Source organism: Vipera berus, assembly GCF_964194415.1.
Source record: "Vipera berus genome assembly, chromosome: 2".
Classification (NCBI taxonomy): domain Eukaryota; kingdom Metazoa; phylum Chordata; class Lepidosauria; order Squamata; family Viperidae; genus Vipera; species Vipera berus.
The window spans coordinates 32,011,343-32,033,678 of NC_138203.1; the positions used below are offsets into that span (position 1 = coordinate 32,011,343).

Here is a 22,336-nt window from a genome sequence, read left to right on the forward strand (position 1 = left end):
ATTTGGCATATTGACTATGGGACTTCATAAAACCCTTGCTGAACCAAAGGAGAGGATTTGGGATCTAAATATCCAAAATCAGGAGTAGCCATAGATATTTCTTTAACATCTTATGTATTCAACATAGAAGACTATAGTTTGACCCAAACTGAGGCCCTACCTATTAGGACAACAAATGATAAGGCTTCCATATTAAAGCAAACTTGTTTCTGAACTCTGAGCTACCCCATCTCACATGTGCTGTAAAAATGCCCAATGGCAATCAAGTTTAAAACTCCAAATTGTTAATAATGTTAATTGCTGTTATGAATAAGGCTGTTACCCGTTTCATAGATGACCACTTTTCAGAAATCTTTAAGAAGGTTGCAGAATTTTTATCATAAGCTATAATTTTAAAAATTATATGGTTCTTTCCTCATGCTATTAGTTGTTAGCTGCTAATTGTTCTAGGATTTTCTCACAATTGTTTTTTTTTAAAAAAATATTATATTGTATGCTACTTTTGAAAAATCTGGGCCATGAATTTTGATAGATTGATTGACTGAAAACTTCACGAGGAGACTTAAAATCCCGCTTTTGTCATGAAAATAAAGCTGGATGACTTTGGGCCAGTCACTTTCTCACCCCCAACTCACCATACTGGGTTGTCGTTGTGGAGAAAATAGAAGGGGAAGAAGTATTAGATATTTTGCCATCTTGAGTTATTTATAAAAAATAATGAAGATGGAATAATAAAGAAAACATGTTGTATCATCACTAATCCTGCCTCCAGAGCATTCATATTGTATTAAAGGGCAGCTTCAATTTTCCAACTGGTAGTTAAAACTGCTGCCCATGAAGACTATCTAATGTCCTTCTCTCGCCGAGAAGCTTGATTAATCAATTATATTTTCTATTCCAGTCATAAACATTGCTTATCAGGGCACTACGTTTTATGTTATCATTCTTGTTGCATGCAATCATGTTCTAATAAAACAATAAACCACAGATTTGATCTAGCTGGAGTCTGTAATAGTATACCTGTCAATGTTAGATAAACAGTTCATTGGGCAAGTGTTTGGTTAGAAATGTGTGGTGCTTGAAAAAAGGTATCTGAAGGGTAAATAAGAGCTTTGCAAAATTATTGAAGCTATTTCTGAATGTAATTTGAAAGTCATAGCATAAACTTTTTTGCAGATACTATATTTAGATCCAGGACTTGGATCATTTTGCAATAGAGTCATCTCCATAACCACATCTGATCAGCTAGTTCTTACCTGAAATGGTTTCTTGCATTCTGGAGGTCGTAAGGCTGTATTTCTAAATGCCCACAATTTTAGAGGTTGTACAACTTTTTCCTGCTTTGGTTCCCATTCCCAATGAACTGTCTTTTTTAGCAGTTAAAATAAAGGCCCTGTCTTAAAAGCAACATTTGGAATATCCTGTTTAATGAAATTGAAAGCCCCTATAACTGTTTTTATTTCCTTAAAATTTCTTGGTGGAACCCTTTCAACTAAGACAAGATCTTTGTCTACCTCAGGGACCCTCCCTTCTCCATCCAATGTTATCTTAGTTTTAACCAATTGAGATTCACTTTGAATCTTGTATCCCTTACCAAAATTAAGACTTTGAAGGTTCATTTCTTCAAAGCTCCTTCCTCAAATCTGCCCTACAGTCAGCATATAGAGTACCCCTTTGCAAAAGCATTATCTGTATCAGTTTTGATAATCAATCCAATTGATTATCACTGAGCTAATTTTGAAACTCTTCAGGTTTTAACCACCCTTGTATGAACCTGAATCCCCCCCCCCCGCCGCCACCAAAATTAGGTTTAACTCTCTGGAGTCAGTGGCAAAATAAAGAGGCATTTAGCCAATTCAATCACACTAAGCCATTTAATTTTTACTCCTGCTTTGCTTAGGAGTTCAGGTATGCTGGCTGCGATTGGAGGTATCTGTGATATCTGTTATAATTTATAATCATTCTATACATTTTCCCATTTGATTCCAAAAAAACCCAGATCAGACAATTGAAAGGATTAAGTTTTCCTAATTGCCTATTTTCTAAGTTTTGTACAAGTTGCCCAATGCATTATAATTTTGAAGATCTCTCTTAACCTCAAGATAGTTAAAAAGGCATTTCCAAAAGTGATTAGAAAGTGAGGCTAGCAAATCCAATGTTTGCAAAAAGGTTCCATCATGATTGAAAGCATGATAACTTTTCTTTATTTCCTGGGACTCAAATCCATTGGAAATTGCTGTCCTATGGTCTCCTTATAAAGAACAGCCATTCAGAGCACAAGAGGGCAATCTCCTGACCTCTTCAGAGCCAGAGAATAGCCATAATGTTGACTCCACTCATTTGGAAATGTGCTAGATCCCATTCCTCACCCAGAAATTTGAAGTCAAACGTAATTTTGAACAGAAATATATTGAATATATTATATTGTCTAGAAGTGTGGTAGCAAGAATGGTGAAAAATTCTGAATTTTCATAATTCAAAAATTATGATAGAAATTATACAGTGGGTATGAAGAAAAAAGATATTACACAGTATTTACTCAAATAAAGGCTGGAGAACAAATTTGATAGAAATTAAAAATAGTTTTGAAAGTGGATGAAGGAGGTTAACTGAAGAACCTGCAGCAAAGTATATGAAATTAAATATAAAATTTAGGAATTCATTTTGAATAAAACTGAAGTGAGGGAATGTTGGAAAAAATATATTAGAAATTGTAATGGGAATGGTAGTGGTATGTTGAACACAGAAACTGAAGCAAAACTTTAAATGATATTGTTAATGGAAATGACATGATAAATGCTGTGAAAAACATTTTGTTGGTCTTTTTTTAAAGGCGGGTTTAACAACATATTTCCACCCTGGAATAAATCTGAAGAAAATCCATCATTACAGCATCAAGCTTTATGAAAAGTTAGAAGAGGAGACTGGGCAGGTAATAATACCTAATTTACAAGTTAAATAATAATTATGTGAAATACACAATTTTAGAATGATTTGATTGACTGGAGCTGTTTAGCTTTAGCATCTATATCTGTATACAAGCCACAGTATATAAGAATAGAATTTTTGAATTAATGACACAAATATTAAGCATATACACAGGGCTTTTTTTCTCATAGAATGCTCAGAACCGCGTTCCGGAACCTTTTTTTTTGCACAATAAAACCCAACAACAACAACCCAGCTCCCTTATTGGTTTTCCTAAGCCTATTGCAGGGCTAGCAATCTTGGCTCTTTTTTATGACTCGTGGACTTCAACTCCCAGAAATCCTGAGCTAGCCATGTTGAGGGGAAAGGGAGAGGTTTCCAAGATGAGCCATACTGGTTCAGGGATTCTGGGAGTTGAAGTCCACGAGTCATCAAAGAGCCTGCACTAGAGGAGGACATTAAAATTATTTACAGGATTACTTCTTTAGGAACTAAACTTTTAGAATCTAAAACAACTAATTCAGAAAAGCCAACAAGAAAGAACCTCACATTTTTCATCTGCTTCTGTCTTTTGGAAGGTAAAATTAGATAACAAAATAATCTATTTCTTACAATAGAAAAAATATATTTTTAAAATCATAAGATTAAAACATCGCCTGGCCCGCACCACCTCCGCTGCCTGCATTGCGCAGCCCCGCCATATAGAGTGGGCTCACACAGCACCAGCCGTGCCGGCTCCGGCCCCAGGGAGGGGAGCCCGCTGCCAACACCTTTCGCACCTGTGACTGCATCAGCACTGCCCCCCCACCACCCCGCCTCCTGCACCCGCCAAGATGAGAGTTCCGGCACCTTTTTTTTTTAGAAAAAAAGCATTGCGTATACATAATTAATAGGTAGTTTTGTATGTGTAATACTCTAATATGTTTTAATGCCTCAAAGGTATCTGCACATATTAATACAGTAATTTTATTACTTCCTGGTATCCTTATTTATTTACAGTGTCTCTGGAAATTATATTACATGTCAATTCATGTAATTTTATCCATGGCACACATTGATTAATAATTTTAAAAGTTTGAAAGTGCTGCATATTAAATTGTTCACATCTGTGAGAAAGAACAAATAAATACAATAAAAATACTTAATTGCAAAGTTCATGCTGATGCATTGACCACATCAGTGAAGCAAAATGAAAGACCAGATGATCTTTGACATCAAAAGGGAAATCCTGCTAATGTCTGTATTGTATTCCTTGTGGAAATAGGGATAATTTTTCTTCTGTATATTTTTTATTATCCTCAATAAATTTGATGGGAAAATGCTTTCAATTTTTCTCCACAAAGGATGGAAGGTTTTGGTGTAATTCTCCTGAATGGGATGCCACTTTATTACTTCAGCATACAGTAGTCATCTCTCTAGTAGTCTTCAGATTCTGATTTCCCATACTTCAGTTAAACTCACACTGAATAAACTGAATATATTATGAAGGAGCATTTTCCATTGTGCTTGTTCAGATTCATTAGTTAAAGGACTTATGGAATGGAAATGCTTAATAAAAAAAAACCTGACAACACAACATCATCTGCCAGCTGGCAATCATAAGTTCAGAAATACTATCCAAATAAATTATAAAGCATCATGAATATAAAATGTGATTTTAAAAAAAGCTTTGAGGCCTCTTTCAGAAACATTTTGAGTAAGAGGTCAAACTCAGTAGTAATTTTTTTAAAAATCAAATGGAAAAGTACATTTCCAAAGTTCATAATCAGACTGCTCAGATAGAGGACATATTAAAGTATAAAATATGTAGTTTTTCTACTTTTTCTTTTCTAAGATTTCTAATATTGGTAACTTATTTAATTTCATGAGGAGGAACCTAGATTGAGATATATTTTATTGTGATTATTTTGAACTTCACTTAATTATACATAAGTGCTCATGAATATTCGATTTTGGAAGATGATATTGATTTGTTTCTCTCAGGCTGTGGGGTTTCACTGCCCAGGGAGTCTTAGAATTGCGTCAACTCCAACAAGAGTGGATGAATTTAAATACCAAATGACCCGAGCAGGTTGGCACCCCACAGAACAATATCTTATTGGTCCAGAAAAAGTGCAAGAATTATTTCCATTATTAAACATGGAAAAGGTATATGTATACAATTTATTTATTTACAATATCTGTAAAATGTTTAAGAAATGCAAAGGAACATGTCTGAGATGCAAAATTATTTTTAAATGTCTTAATCAGCAGAGTTTTCACTGGAGATTTTGCCAACAATGAAAAGAATGCACACTAAAAATGCACTTCTCCTATTGGTGTCTTATGATTTATCACTTGTGTGTAACTTATGATTATGATTGTATTTTATGATCTATGACTTATCACTTTGTTGTTTGTATGTACACTGAGAGCTTATGCACTGGAGACAAATTCCATGTGTGTCCACTCACACTTGGCCAATAAAGTATTCTATTCTATTCTAAAGAAGAAATGAACTACAATGAGATATGCAAGAATAGGATCCGTCTTCATAAAGCAGTTTGAAGCCATAGTTTCAAGGAACCAGTTTTTAAAAAAGCCATCTTTTTTCTGCTTCCAAAATTGAGCTCACTGTGTCTGCACATGGGTGTAAGCCCTGAGACATCTCCAATACTTGTTAGCAAACTGAGTTTGTTTGAGAAAGGGAAAATGTATTAGACACATGACTGGAGAATATTTGTATTAACTAGAGTCAATTTTAATTAATTTTAATTAATTTTAATACAAGTAAAATTTAATTTAATTTTATCCCAACTCTCAATTGTGCATTCCTTGGATCATACTGATTTAAACTATTGAGGTTTAGCCTGGAGTGGGAGAAGGAGATCATGTCATCTATAAGCTACATATACAAATATATTAATTTATTCTGTAGCCTATGGTAGTGCACAGGCAGAAAGAAGTCTTAAATATTAATGTTTATAAAAGAACTTGTAAGTACAGTGAAAGTCAATTTTTGTTTGTAATCTATTGTTTATGACATATACATTGATGTCTGATAAGTGAAACAAACCAGGCTAAGAATAGTAGAGTAAGACAGATAAATGTGAATAATTCCTAATTTAACAAAACGAACTGAACTAACGGAGTATTTGCTTATTTTTTTTTATTCTATATGGAAAGATTTTGAATTTCTAGAAACTGTACTGCTGCCAAGTTTTGTATTTACATCTTTCTTACTTTCTACTGGCTGTGGAACCTGGGAGAAAAACTAATATAAGTAACATAAATTATTTCTGTTTAATACAGGTTTTAGCTGGTCTGTACAATCCTGGAGATGGTCATATAGATCCTTATTCACTTACTATGGCCTTGGCTGCAGGAGCTAAGAAATATGGAGCTCAGTTAAATTATCCAGTTCAAGTAACTAATTTAAAATTTAGACTAGACGGAACATGGGAAGTTGAAACGCCACATGGTACAATTAAAGCAAACAGAATTGTAAATACAGCTGGTAAGTGATGAATTATAGTTTCCTGCCTTTATAGTTTAACAACAACTATAGAAACATTTCATCTGGCAGAAAGATGTAGCTTACATAGCAAAGTATTAATGTTTTAAGAAATATATTACAAAATAAATAATTTGCTTTTCATTTCATATTTCAGGATCTAATGGAATTTTTTGTTCTATAATTTATAAAAAGATTTCATTATTCACCTTTTAAGGCTAAATGACAACAATAATAAAGAATATAAGTTTATTTATCCTCAGCTACATTACATAAATCAGTGGATCTAATTTGCACACAAATATATAGGATGAAAATACAATGCCAGATTTCCAAAATATAGATACAACTAAGGGCTCATCATTTTTTCTATGCTTTTCTCCTATTAGCCAGGAGGAACTAAATGACAGGAAAGAATTGAGTTGCATGACTGCTCAGCCTTATAGGTATTGTGAGAACACACAACAACACATTTTTGGGGCTTGGAGGTATATAAGACATGTTATTATGCTGTGGAGTGCTCTTGGCTACATCCCCAAAATGTTATCAAAATGATTACCAACCAGTTAACCTAATAACCGTTAGCTATTAACAAAGATAGTTTTTGTATTTCTTGGAAGTTATTCAAGGATCAGCTAGAATCGTACAAATGAGATGCAGACAATGGACAATCATTTTTGAAGAGCTGGTGTTTGAGAAATGATTTTGTTACACATGTAGGTTAAAATGTCAATTTATCTATCAAAAAAGTGTAGTGGCTCACGTGGTTAGGATGCTGGGCTGACAATCAGCAGGTTCACGTTCCGAGATAGGGTTGCTGTCACATGGTGGGGTGAGCTCCTGTCATTCACTCCAGCTCTTGCCAACCCAGACGTTCGAAAGCGGGTGACCACAAGCAGATAAATGTGTATCACTTTGGTGGACAACTTAACAAGGACATGAAAGCCCCCAGCTGGGCATCCCCCAGGCAACAGTGATGTCACCAGCTAATCCTTCCAATCTGGAAATGCTTCAGTGCTTCTGACACAAATATAGTATCCATCAAAAAGCAACCTTTAAAGCAGGGGTGTTAAATTGCCAGCCCGCGGGCCGGACACATCACGTGGAAGCCGCGTCCACCCCATTGCTGGCAATGGCAAAACAGTCCCGTGACATTGCAAGTTTGACGTATCTGCTTTAAAGCAACTGCAGAAACCAGGATTCTGGTCAAGCAGTGATAAAATTAGAAAAAGTTCCCTTGATCATTTTACACCATCAGAAAGCCCTCTGGATCACTTGCTCCATAGCCTGACATGAAAGGGACTAGTATTCAAGAGTAGGAGGATATTTTCAGTGATTGTCTTTTGAATCCTTTGGTATGCTTTTGAATGCTTATAGTAATTTTTGGAGGGACGCGGTGGCTCAGTGGGTTAGGACACTGAGCTTGTCGATCAGAAGGTCGGCAGTTTGGCGGGTCGAATCCCGAGTGCCGCGTAGCAGAGTGAGCGCCTGTTACTCATCCCAGCTTCTGCCAACCTAGCAGTTCGAAAGCATGTAAAAATGCAAGTAGAAAAATAGGGACCACTACGGTGGGAAGGTAACAGCGTTCCGTGCGCCTTTGGCGTCTAGTCATGCCGGCCACATGACCACGGAGATGTCCTCGGACAAGCGCTGGCTCTTCGGCTTTGAAATGGAGATGAGCACCGGCCCCTAGAGTCGGAAACGACTAGCACGCATGTGCGGGGGAACCTTTACATTTACCTTTTAGTAATTTTTGGTAATTATATAGCAGACCTGCCAGACCAAGCAAAGTTAAGTGGATTGCCAACCCTTGCTGCATCATCTAAAGCTATCTCCCACATGCCCTACATTGTCTGTAGAGTGATCCAGGGAGTAAGAAAAATGGCATCATAATAACCATTCCCTTGGCATACTTCCCTTCTCTGCTTCTACCACCCTTGGCAAAGAAGGGAGGAAGTTGGGGATGGATTCTTTTATTCCATGGATCAGTTCAAGAAATCAGAACTGGCACCAAACTCTCAATTACTGTATATATCACTTACTTTCTAAGTGGGAAAGATGTGGGGTAGAGGCATCTCATCAGTTGCCCCTGTGAATGGTAAAAGTCTATAATGCTATCCCTTTTATTTATTAATGTTCAAACTTAATAGTGGGCATGGTTTTTTTAAAAAATGGGATTTTATAACATGGGAAGTTTACTTGTTTATTAGATTTGTAATGCCATTTAAGCTTTATGCAACTTGAAGCAGTGTACAGAACAGTTAAAACACAATGTAACAAAAGCACAGAAACAACAAAGAACAGCACAGAGAATAACCCCCCAAATTATTATTTTTATTGTATCAATGAGTTCCCATGTGACCCTGGCCCAGCCAAGCCTGTATGAGCAACAGGCTCACAGCCCCAGAGGGGAATGATATCCCAGCTGGAAGAAATTTAGACTTTTGGCTGGGAATAGGGTACAAAATGAGCAAACCATTAAGAAAGTACTGTCAAAAAATATTATTTAGTCCTGAAAAAACAGAAACTGAAAAATAGACTTAAAATAAACCTATTTTGATTTTGTTTGGTAACAGATACGGTAAAAAGAACTCAGGCTTTCAGGATTATTTTACTATACCCTACAAGAGTGTTTTTCAACCTCATGGTGGCTGGGGAATTTTGGAAGTTGAAGGCCACACATCTTATAATTGCTGAAATTGAGAAACACTGCCCTACAACAATAAAGGAGCTTTCCTGGAATTCCTTCATTCTCATTCTACTTCATTCTTAATCGGGCTTACCTCTGAGGGCTGACAGAAAATGTCTGAGAAAGCAAAGTCAAAATATGGAGACTAGAAAGAAGAAAACAACTCCTAAAGCAAGGGTCTTCAAACTCAGCTCTTTTATGACTCATGGACTTCAACTTCCCGAATTTCTTAGCCAGGCATGCTGGCTGAGGAATTCTGGGAGTTGAAGTCCATGAGTCATAAAAAGGGCTGGGTTTGAAGACCCCTGCCCTAAAGGAAAAGGCAGACATTGGTAGACAAGTAAGTCTATGCAGCTTTTTCTCATTCTCTCATTAAGTTAATAACTAAAGTATGCCTGGATTCAATGTTCAGCCAACAGAACTCTTGGAGCTAATATTGATTACTGCCTTGGGAAGGCTCTAGTCTAGGTAAACAAAACTGAATTTTCCTAAAACTGTTGGGGCCAATCTTCTTTCTTTGTTCCATACCCTCCTCTTCAAAACAAATAATTTGTTCTCGTTTTCATGCCAGGCTTAGTGTGGTAAGTTCAGAGTGGATTTTGTAGAGAACGGCTTACTTTTAGGATTCATCCATTTGCTCAATTTTGGAACATAGATTACACAATTTCCAAAGCATAGTTCAGGCTATTCAGCAGTTTGGCTAGCTGCTTCTTCATGGTTACATCATTACTTCTACTGCTGTCACAACCTGTATGGAGTCCAGTGGCCTTTTAAATTTGACAAGCAAAAAAACACAGTAAATATTTCTCACAAATATTTTCTCTCTTCCACTTTGTAGTTTGATAATTAGCACACAAAATTATCTGCTGTGTTACTATTCAGAGTGTTGTGTAAACTTATGTTTTTTGTTGTTGGAAGGCAACTTTTTAATAAATTCTTGGTAATAAAATAGCAAGTAGAAAGGCTCACTTCCACATAAGAAGGAAGGGGTTAGAGAAGGAAAGATAAGGTTAACTTTTGTTTCCAATCTCCGTTTCATGATTTGGTCTTCATTAAAAGTAGTTTTGGAATCGAAGCCATACGTGTTAACACAAATTCATTCTGTTTAAGTACAAATATGCAAAAAGTCTCAAGATTAATCCAAGATGTTTAATGGCTTTAAATATCTGGGTGTTATATTAAGGTTAGGCAAGAGAAGCATAGAGAAGCACGTAGCTTGCTCTTTCTTTCTTTCTTTCTTTCTTTCTTTCTTTCTTTCTTTCTTTCTTTCTTTCTTTCTTTCTTTCTTTCTTCTTCTCTCCTTCCTTCCTTCCTTCCTTCCTTCCTTCCTTCCTTCCTTCCTTCCTTCTCTTAAAAGGAAATTTTGTATTTGCTGTATTAAACTATTTGAAACCTACATTATTGGCTCATAATAATAATAAACCTTTATTGTCAAAGTACAACATGTGTACATTGAGATTAGCTGAGCCTCCCCCCGTGCTCTCTCCCCCCAACACACAGTGACAACAAACCCTCCATCCCACCACACTATGTGAACCAACTATACCACACACCGGCCTCCCAAGTCAATTCTGCATAAGATTATGTCCCATTTAAAAGCCTAACAGCCCACGGATAAAAGCTATTTTTCAGCCTGTTGGTACGGCTGGCTATATTCCTATATCTCCTACTGGATGGTAGGAGAGTAAAGAGATACCGTCCAGGGTGTGAGTCATCCCTGAGAATCTTCCTCACTCTTCCAAGGCAACGAGCCCTGGCGATGTCATCCAGTGGTGTCATCTTCTATACACAATTCAGTTCGGACTATACCCCAATTATAGCTAGTCCTCAACTTACAACCATTTATTTAGTGAGTGTTCGAAGTTACAAGAGCACTGAAAAAAGTGATTTATGATTGTTGCAACATCTCCATGGTCGTATGATCTCAGGCAGGAAATCCTATACCATTTCGGACAAATGGCTGTCCAGTCTCTTCTTAAAAACTTCCAGTGTTGGAGCATTCACAGCTTCTGGAGGCAGGTTGTTCCACTGATTAATTGTTTTAACTGTCAGGAAGTTTCTCCTTAGTTCTAGGTTGCTTCTCTCCTTGATTAGTTTCCATCCGTTGCTTCTTGTCCTGCCTTTGGGCGCTTTGGAGAATAGCTTGACTCCCTCCTCTTTGTGGCAGCCCTGAGATATTGGAACACTGCTATCATGTCCCCCCTCACCCTTCTCTTCATTAAACTACACATACCCAATTCCAGCAGCCGTTCCTTATATGTTTTAGTCTCCAGTCCCCTAATCATCTTTGTTGCTCTTCTCTGTACTCCTTCTAGAGTCTCAACATCTTTTTTACATCGTGGTGACCAAAACTGGATGCAGTATTCCACGTGTGGCCCTACCAAGGCATTGTAAAGTGGTATTAGTACTTCATGTGATCTTGATTCTATCCCTCTGTTAATGCAGCCTAGCACTGTGTTGGCTTTTTTGGCAGCTGCAGCACACTGCTGGCTCATATTTAAGTAATTGTCCACTAGGACTCCAAGATCCCTCTCACAGTTACTACTATTGAGCAAGGTACCACCAGTACTATACCTATGCATTTGATATGTCTTCTGGAGTGTTGGCTATTCCTGCCAGCTTGGTGTGTCTGCAAATTTGATGAGTTCCCCATTTATCCCTTCGTCCAAATGCCAAATACTTGGCAACTGATTCATATTTATGACGGTTGCATTATCATGGGATCATGTGATCACCTTTTGCAACCTTCTGACAAGCAAAGTCAATGGGGAAGCCAGGTTCAATTTACAACCTTGTTACTAACTTAACAATTGGAGTGATTCACTTAACAACTATGGCAGGAAATGTCATAAAATGGGGCATAACTCATTTAACAACTGTCTTGCTTAACATCAGAAATTTTGGGCTCAATTGTGGTTGTAAGTAGAGGACTACCTGTATTTCCCTCTAGAAATAGTGCAATCTAACTTCCATAAGACAGTATTTCAGATTCCTATGTCTGCTTCATGTCTAGAAGATCATCTGTCTGAGTGGAAAACTTGTGCTAGTCTGGTGATCTTTAATCTCTGACTAAAGTTTAACTTATGTACAGCTAGTCTGATTCTCATAATTAATGATAAGTTTCATTTAGTCTGGAATATGACCTTATTGGAAAAACTGCAATCCTATCACTTTTCTACAAGGTTTATGCTGTCTGTGGACTACAGTCAACAAAGGTACTGTTAAAAATAGCAAGTCCTGGACTTTAAACTTTGCAGCTGGCTAAATATCTTGGAACTGCCCAACCATTTTAGATCCCTATCTCAGATTCACTTCAACATCCTCCTCCTCCTTGCTCTGTTGAAAGGGAGATTTACTGAGATTCTTTATTAGGAAATCTACTATTGTTGCTACTATTGCTACTATTGCCAGAACAGTTGGGTACGTCTTGCTTCACTATGAGTTTTACAGATATTCTATTAGAAAGTTTATTATGCCCTTTATAGGAAGACTTTCCAGATCATCCAGCTAAATTTTATACAGTGCATATGCAGGTGTACATAGCAAGGGAACATCAGGAAAGCTGGAGTGGGGCATTATTTGTTTACTTTGTTTCTTGTATTTATATACCATTGTAAATTAGGTTACAACTAACAGATGGCATTCGTTCAGGGTAAACATATAAAGCACATTAATGATATTAGGGATGCATTAAAATGAAACAAAGAAACAAAGTACAAAAGAAAGAAAAATAATAACCAGAAAATAAAAGTGGTAGCTTTTCCTTAACCCTCAAATGCACTTTAGAACACTTCTGGTTTTTTTTTTACCAGCTTTTAAAATGGGTCCCCAACCTGTGGGCCGCAGCCCGGTAGTGGACCGTGGCCTCCTGGCCACCAGGCCATGGGACAGGCAAGCCAATGCATGCAGATGTACACGCACATCCCCCAACGTGGTAGCGCCACAGCCGTAGGGTGCAAAAACAGGACACTGCTGTGGCGTGCAAAAACAGGACGCTGCTGCGCTGCACAAAAACGGGGCTGCTGCAGGGTGCTAAAATGGGACGCCACTGTGCTGCCCCAAAATAGGCCGCTGCGGGGCGCAAAAATGGGATGCTGCAACAGGCGTGAAAACGGGGCACTGCGCCGCAGAAGAACAGGGTAGGACTAGTGAGTATCATGGGTGCTAGCCCACCCCATTTGTGCCAGGCACATGCTCGTGGCCCCATGCGCGCACGCACCCATGTAAATCCTTCCCCTTTCCTTTCCCTCTGGTCCGCCAACCGAGAAAAGTTGATGACCTCTGTTTCAAAAGGCTACTACCAGGGACGCTAACCTAGCCTCAGGAGAAAGGCTATTCCAAAATATAGGGTCTGCAGTCAAAAACTATTATTGGGTCTCTCCCTGCTCATTTGATAGAGCTAGAACATGGAAGGTCTGTCTGTCTGTCTGTCTATCATTTATTTATCTTATCTATCTGTCTGCAAGGATGTCCTTTTAATTTTACCATTTTGGCATTCCAGTTTTGTAATTCTTGAGGATATTCATGTGTTTTAATGGCCTGCTTTTATTACTGTTTAATAATAAAAACCAAGCGACACATTGAACAGAAAGTCAGATTGGTTTGCTTAAGTGCTTGCTTAGAAACCAGGAGTCTATGAGTTCTAGTCGCTTCTTAGGCATGAAAGCTAGTTGGTTGACCTTGAGACAGTCATTCTCTCTCAGCCCAACTCCCTCACAGGATTGTTGTTATGGGGAAAAGAGGAGAAAGAGTATTGTGCTATTTATAAAAATAATAAAGACAGGATATAAATACTGTGCATACAGAAATACATCTCAAGTTATCCTCTTTATCCTTGGGTTTTCCTTCCTTTGATTTTTATTAGTATTAGTTGGATACAGCTGCAGCCCAGGCATAAGTAAGTATATTAGTTGTGGTTTCCTTGAACCACCATCATATTTAAAAACACTGGATTTTACTTTTTAAAATTGTACTTAAAAAAAGATTGTGCTATTTGTTGACCAGGATCGTGTCATTCTAATATTTATATTTCTGTACATTGTGATTTTAGGTTTCTGGGCTCAAGAAATAGGTAGAATGATTGGACTGCACCATCCACTCATACCTGTTCATCACCAATATATTGTTACTGGAACTATCCCTGAAGTGAAAGTCCTGAAAAAGGAATTGGCTGTTCTTCGTGATTTAGAAGGTTCATATTATTTAAGACAAGAAAGAGATGGGCTTTTATTAGGACCATATGAAAGTCAAGAAAAAATGAAACTGCAGAAATCTTGGGTGGAAGATGGTGTCCCACCAGGTAATTTTGCTTGGGAAAAATAAATTTCAATGGTACATGCTGGGTGCTCAGACTTGTTAATTGGATTTTCACGTTATACATAAATATATCTATGAAAACAAAAATATTTTTTGGCAATCTTGCTTATGAATGTATTTTAGTCATTGCTTCTTTGTAGTGTTCTTCCAAATTTATATTTATATCCAAATTTATATTTTTTGCTTACACATCCAGTATTAACGTTTGAGCCTTATTGAGAACAGGACCGTGAGCTTGCTCTGTATAAAATAGAAAATATACTGAAGTGGGAAGACAATACATACAAAACTTATCAAACTTTTTTTTAAGGCTTTGGAAAGGAACTTTTTGAATCTGATTTAGATCGAATAATTGATCATGTCGAGGCTGCTATGGAAATGGTTCCCGTCCTGAGAGAAGCAGATATTATCAATGTAGTTGCAGGTCCTATAACATATTCTCCAGATATTCTGCCAATGGTGGGACCACATCAGAGCGTTCATAATTACTGGGTGGCCATTGGTTTTGGGTAAGTAAGCTGATTCTTTAAGGTTTTGGGGCATCAGTCATTACTAAAAAAAGTTTGTTAAGTTACTTTAATCTTTACTGCAAAAATAAAATAGAAATAAAATATAAATCACAGGTATCTGTGCCTGATTTTCCTTTTTCAGAAAAGGAGTTTGAAGACTTGCTACAGGTAATGATAGTAAATTGTGATTAGGACATTAAAAATTAAAAACCATCAAATTGAAATAGTATTCACTGAGAATTATTAAAGATCTCTGGTGTGTGATATTTGTTAAAAGACTATGCAATTATCCCTAATATGAGAGGACTTTGTTGTTGTTTTAAGTATACAACTATGTCTAACTCCTGACCACTTTATAGGCAAGTATTCTCCATGCTATCCTGCAAGCACAACTTCTTTCAGTTGTTGGATCAGTTTTGATGTTATCAAGCCAGCGTGTTCCTTGCTTGCCCTTCTTCTTGTTCCACTAACCATTTCTAGCATCATTGATTTCTTCAATGAATTTGCATGCATGACATGGCCAAATAAATCAGACATAGACTTATGATTTTAGTTTCTAGTGATGTGTCTGGTTTCATACGATTCAGCACCTCTTGCTCTGGCAGTCCATGGTAGTCATGTGAGTTGCTCTGGCAGTCCACACAATAAAGTAAGCTAGCACCACAGTTCAAAGGCGTTAATCAGAGGACTAAAAAGTTCTAAAAAATAATCCTTAATTTTGGAGTAATGATTTTAATATATTTAATTCCAAAAGATGACTTTATGTATGGCATAAAGTTATCTTTTGTAATTACAGCTAGCATTTTATGGTTCTAATTATTTTTTTAATGAATCTGTTCTTAATGAGAAAATTAATAGCCAGATAGTCACTTCAAAGCCAATCTTAGCATATAGTGGTTATAAAAAATGGTAAAAAATATTTTCCAGGATGAATTGATTCCAGCCAAATTAAAGGTAGAAAGATTAATGATGTCAAATTTAATTAGTATTACATTTATACTAATTTGCAAATAATAGGGGGTGTGGTGGCTCAGTGGTTAAAGCCCGAGTTCAAGATCTGAGTGTTGTGCAATAGGATGAGCTCCTGTTACTTGCGCCAGCTTCTGCCCACCTAACAGTTCTGAAACATACAAATGTGAGTAAATAAATAGGTACCACTTCAGTGGGAAGGTAACAGTGTTCCGTGTACCTTGGTGTACAGTCATGCTGGTTACATGACCACGGAAATTTCTTAAAACAATGCTGGCTCCCTTGGCTAAGAAATGGAGATGAGCACTGCCCCTTAGAGCTGGACATGTATGGACAGGGGGAACCTTTAGCTTTACCTTTTTGCAATTATTATGTCAAATATTTTTCTTCTGTGATCTGAACAAAATTGTGAAATATTTCTGGTGACATTATCAAAGTTTCTGGATCTCAGAGATTTATCCCATGGTATTTGAATTTATATTCAGTAGGAGTCAATATTCAATATTCAAGTCAATATTCTTTCCTATTGATTTCATTAACAGTCTGTTCTTATTCTTGTTCACATTTAGAACAAAATTAAAGTATCAATTATTGCAAGGCAATAATTCGCATCTTATAAAACTAATTTATTACTGGTATAAATTTTTAGCTATAAATAGGTATACCTAATGTGATTTGAACCTTATTTGTTGCTATTATTCTATTAAAATATAATTTTACATTATATTTTATGAATCAAAATAATTATCATTTTTTTATAATTCATTTACCGTTACAGAGCAGATCACTGACTTCCCCATTTTACAGGTGATCAGCTAAACAAAGAGATAGAAAGATAGTAAGTGAGAAGGGACTGTCCTGTGAAGATTGCTCCGTGCGAGATGTATTTCCTACACAGAGGGCACTTCTTTGGAGGAAGCTGCAGGTATCAGCTTGTTATATATATGAAAGTGTCCATTTATCATGTGAATATCCAGTAGGAAAATGCAGTTAACTGCAGCTTCCTATGACATGAGCACATGGTATCATAGATACTTAATTTTGTATCACAAACTAAAACTAAACTAATGCTGTTTCCTATGCGGAAGTTTGACTTCTTTGTAGGAGATTTCATCCTGTGTCAAGTAGATCTGAATCAAGGCCTTATTTGGGAATTACACACAGATTTTCAGATCTAATCCTTCTACTGGAGCTGACTTCCTCTCCCTTGCTATGCCTTGCACTAATTAAATATCAGGGAGATAAAAAACAGAATTCCTGTAAAACAAGTAGAATGTGAGTTTACATAGCCTTTGTTGAAATTTTTAATGGAATGTATTACTGTAGTAAATTAAATATTTTCCCTCTTTCCTCTTCACTACCAGGTATGGAATTATTCATGCTGGTGGGATAGGAAAATATCTTAGTGACTGGATACTCAATGGAGAGCCTCCTTTTGATCTAATTGAATTAGATCCAAATAGGTATGGAAGGTGGACAACTACAAAATACACAGAAGCAAAAGCAAGAGAATCTTATGGTTTCAATAATATTGGTAAGACATTTGCTTATAATTTTCCATGTTATAAATAATATTGATACTTAAACATTCTTGTACTGAACTTTTTTATAATTATCTGGACTAATGGGAACAGGAATCAGTTATTTATTGCCATGTGGTTTTGGAATTCTCTAATGCTATACATAGACAACATTGTATACTACCTTCCTATTTATCCCCAGTGTTTAGTGTACTTTGTTTATGTAGGGAAAGCCTATGAAAGTGTTTATGGACTTGAGTGATGTAGTGTTGTTGAAAATGGGGTTCTGAATGTGATAAGAGCATTATACGATATAAATAAAGCATGATTGAGAATAAGTGGATTAGATCAACTGTGCAAGGTGTATGAATTTTAAAATTAAAATGAATGGAGAGAATGTGTGTAAGTTACAATAAATGGCAAAAAATAGAGCATGTAGTAGGAAAATGGGTGAAGAAATCTTAAGATGTACAGATAGTATAGCAGGTGGCTGCACCTGTGCTGTGAGGAACCAATGTCTGTCTGTAATGGTTAGGTGTTGGCCTAGAAAGCAGGCGACTTTGAGTTCTAATCCCGCCTTAGTTATGAAAAACCAGATGGGTGACTTTGGGCTGATCCCTCAATCAGCCCACCTCACAGGGTTGTTTTGAAGAAAACAGGAGGAGCAAGGAACATTAGTATGTTTGCCACCTTGAGTTGTAAATGGGAAAAAATGGTGGGATAAAAATCTTTTAAAATTTAAAACATTTAAAAATGTTTGCTATAATTGCTGTAAAATAAGTGTGAATTATTCATAGAGCACCCTTCTGACCACTTCTTACATGCTGGATGGTAAAAGAATGTAGACTAAATACAAAAATGAGTAGCCAGTACAAAAAGCTAACCTGAGATAGTTTGGTCATGTAGAAAGAATGAGTGAGAACCAAACTACAGATAAAATATATGAAGGAGGAGAGAATAAATCCATAGAAAGGAAAAACTGAGGGAAGTCTCCCCCAAAAGAAAGAGGTGAAAAGCTTAAAGGCAAAAGATAATGTATTAATTATTATATGGATGTGGTAAAGTGAAAATAGAAAAAGATATGGAATGGTATATATACTGTCAATGGTGTTGCTTCTATCTACAGCTAGTCCTTGAGTTATGATGGCAATAAGGATCAGAATTTCTGTTGCTGTGTGATGCGGTTGTGAAGTGTGATGTCTGGTGACCACATTGTTTAGCAACAGCAATCCTTAAAATCCTGGTTGCCATTATTAACTGAATCCCACCAGTCGTTATCTAAGGACCCAGTCTGATCCAAGCCACTCCTGACTTGGTCTCTCCTAGCCCCAGCTTTGCTAGGTAAGCATCTGCCTCCTTGTAAACTCTTCCCACCTGCTGATTTCCCTTCCCATCTCTGCCCTTTGGCCATCTTACATTCTGTTTATCCTGCCAGCTCTACCAGCCTGCTGCCCTGCCACCCCCAGTTGTCCTTTGCCATCTTTTCCTCCTGCTGCTGATGAGGTGTGCCCAGTGTGGCCCTTCATGAAGCAGCTACTGGCCATGACAGGTCTTCTCCCTGAAGCTGTGCCCAGATCATACACGGCCTTGTCCAAATTGCATGTGACCTTCTCATGAGGTTTTGGAAACAAAGCTTTTGTTTGTACAGTATATGTGATTCAATTTATTGTTTTTCATGTTGCTTGATTTAATGTGCTTTTTTCCTAATTTTGCAGTTGGGTTTCCTAAAGAAGAAAGATTTGCTGGGAGACCTACAGAAAGAGTCAGTGGGCTTTATGAAAACCTTAAGTCTAAATGCTCCATGGGATTCCATGCAGGCTGGGAACAACCTCATTGGTTTTACAAACATGGTGATGCAACTGGATACAAGTAAATGAAAGTTAAATATTTGTGCTAATTTATCTTTAAGAATTTAATAGAAATATATTGTCCATTTGGCCAGGTAGTTTTTTTTGTATATAAAGTAAATATTAGATTTCATGTGGACCTTGATGTAAGCGACTTCAGATGCAGTAGACAAAATTTGGCCCTATAACATTTTACTAACATAACATAAAATAACATAATCCTATTCCAATTTTGCACATGAATAAAATGAGTAAAATATGTATGCATAAAATCCCATATTTAATGGACAATGTGATTTAATGGACACTCCTGTCCTATTCATTCATTAAACTAAGTTTTACTGTATTTTATAGCAATAGCACTTAGACTTATATACCGCTTCACAGTGCTTTATAGCCCCCTCGAAGAGATTTACAAAGTCAACATATTTCCCCCAACAATCTGGGTCCCCTAGTTATTAATTTTATATTCAAAAACTAGTCATGTTTATAAATTAAGTATGTTCCTCTAAAATGTTCAGAATAGCCTAAACGATTTCCCTCCTCATTTTATCTTTATTGTAATCTTAAGAAATAGGACTAAGAATAATTGATCCATCAGTTTTCACTGTATATCTAGCATATATATATGGACTCCTTGTTTCTCTTTAAAATATGAAAAGTGCCTTTAAGAGCATATTATTCCTGTATTATATCCCATCTTTTGTTTGAAACAAATCAAATATTTTGCTTTAAGTTTAAAATATATTTTATTTGATCTCTATTACCCATTGTAATGCAATGCTAGCTATGTTTGAAAAGTAATTAGTACATTAATCAAGACACTTGACATTTATTTCTAAAGAAAAACAATGCCAAAATGATATTTTTGAATAAGTTGCTTTATGCTAATTTACAAACAGTCATATGCTACATTTTTCAGTCATTGAAATATTGTATTTCCAGGCCTAGTTTTCGACGCACAAACTGGTTTGAACCTGTAAGGCGGGAATATCAACAAGTGACGGAAAAAGTGGGTGTGATTGACCTTACTCCTTTTGGCAAGTTTAGCATCAAAGGCAGTGATTCATTTAAACTTTTGGATCGTCTGTTTGCAAATGTGGTCCCAAAGGTAAATAATGTAACAATAATAAGTAGTCCACTGTTAATTCCATTCATTGATCACTTTGTACCCAGAGGTGTTGAATCAATAATCCCAACTAGATAAATATAACATCATCCATCTGGAGTGACAGGGACCATGAAAGTCACTTTACCTCATGTCACATTGCCTTCCCTACTGTATTGACATTTTCCACCACATTTCTTAATTGCCACTAGCTTCCTTCTTTTAAATAAGAGGGCACAGTTGAATACAAAATGATTTAGAATTGGCTTCCCCATGCATTTTAAGACGCCAATGATGTAATAATACTTTCTGTAGATTGGTTCCGGGGTGGTAAAATAACAGGGTCATAATCTCCCTGTTATTTAGATGCAGTTAGCCTATTTCTGGGTTCCTCTCATTTCCACATTAGGGCAAGTACATCTTGAATTTAGTCTGTTTATTATGGAATGGAGTAGTGATTGCATGGATCATATCTGTATTAATGAGATAGTCAGTGCATATACAGTAGGTATCATGTAAATAATGCTTCCAATATCTAGATGTTTAATCCATTCCAACATAAACAGACTGATGTAGACTTAATCCTGTTAGTTGTGAAGATATACCAGGAAGAAAAGCAGAGAAAGCTGTTCGTTTACCTACTTTATGTATTTATTTAGCAGATTCATATACCTGGCCACCTCACAAAACATGACTCTGGGCAGATTAGAAAGATAACAATTAATACCACAAGACACTCAAACAAATAAAAAGAAAACACAAAATTATTGTAATTGTTATCTTCTAAAAAAAACAACCATTGAATTGCCAAAGAGTGCAAGGTCAAGGGAAGAGTTCACAGATTTGCCTGAATAAATGTCTTCCAATTGATTCTGGATACAAAATGTTTCTATTAGGGAAAAAAAAGAGAAGAACATATAAAGTCAGCAGAAGAAGAAGTCTACTTAATTCAGTAATATTTGGAATGGAATGGAATGGAATGGAATGGAATGGAATGGAATAGAATAGAATAGAATAGAATAGAATAGAATAGAATAGAATAGAATAGAATAGAATAGAATAGAATAGAATAGAATAGAATAGAATAGAATAGAATAGAATAGAATAGGTAGGGACCTTGGAGGTCTTCTAGTCCAGCCCCCTGTTCAAGAAGGAGAACCTATACCATCTCAGACAAGTGACTGTTTAGCCCAGGGGTAGGCAACCTCGGCTCTTTTATGACTCATGGACTTCAACTCCCAGAATTGCTGAGTCAGCATAACCGTAGTTGCCTACCCCTCGGCTAGCCTCTTCTTAAAAATCTTCAGTGATGGAGCACCCACGATTTCTAGAGGCAAACTGTTCCACAGGTTAATTCTCCTCATTGTGAAGAAATTTCTCCTTAATTCCAGGTTGCCTTTCTCTTTGATCAGTTTCCAACCATTGTTTCTCGTCCTTCCCTCTGGTGCTTTGGTGAATAACGTGACCCCCTCTTCTTTGTGGCAGCCCCTCAAATACTGGAATACTGCTATCATGTCTCGCCTATTTCTTCTTTTCTTTAGACTAGCCAAACCCAGGTCCCACAGCCATTCTCTATATGTTGTAGTCTCCAGGCCTTTGATCACCTTAGTTGCTCTTCTCTGGATTTTTTCCAAACTCTCAACATCTTTTTTGTGATATGGTGACCAAAATTGGCTGCAGTATTCCAGGTGTGGTCTTACTAGGGTTTTATAAAGCAGTAGTAATACTTCACATGATCTTGATTCTATGCCTATTTATGCAACCCAGGATTCTGTTAGCTTTTTCGGTTTCTGCTGCACATTGCTGGCTCATAGTCAAGTAATCGTCCACTAGGACTCCAAGTCCCTCTCACAGTTACTATTTTTGAGCCAATCTGTACTTGTATCTTTGATTTTTCCTGCCTAAATGTAAAACTTTGCTTTTCTCCACATTGAAACTCATTTTGTTAGAGAGGACC

At 36.7% G+C, this 22,336-nt stretch overlaps 1 protein-coding gene across 1 annotated transcript in view; it reads left to right on the top strand.

Annotated features, from left to right (window-relative positions):
* Positions 1-22,336, top strand: part of DMGDH (dimethylglycine dehydrogenase) — a gene marked incomplete at its 3' end in the record, with an annotated part of 43,812 nt that overhangs the window by 5,849 nt on the left and 15,627 nt on the right. The window contains exons 3-10 of the mRNA XM_081319740.1: positions 2,834-2,932; positions 4,912-5,076; positions 6,220-6,424; positions 14,161-14,409; positions 14,737-14,935; positions 17,269-17,438; positions 19,140-19,293; positions 20,217-20,382. Coding sequence (XP_081175866.1) covers positions 2,834-2,932; positions 4,912-5,076; positions 6,220-6,424; positions 14,161-14,409; positions 14,737-14,935; positions 17,269-17,438; positions 19,140-19,293; positions 20,217-20,382 — 1,407 coding nt within the window. The remainder of the gene's footprint in view (positions 1-2,833; positions 2,933-4,911; positions 5,077-6,219; positions 6,425-14,160; positions 14,410-14,736; positions 14,936-17,268; positions 17,439-19,139; positions 19,294-20,216; positions 20,383-22,336) is intronic.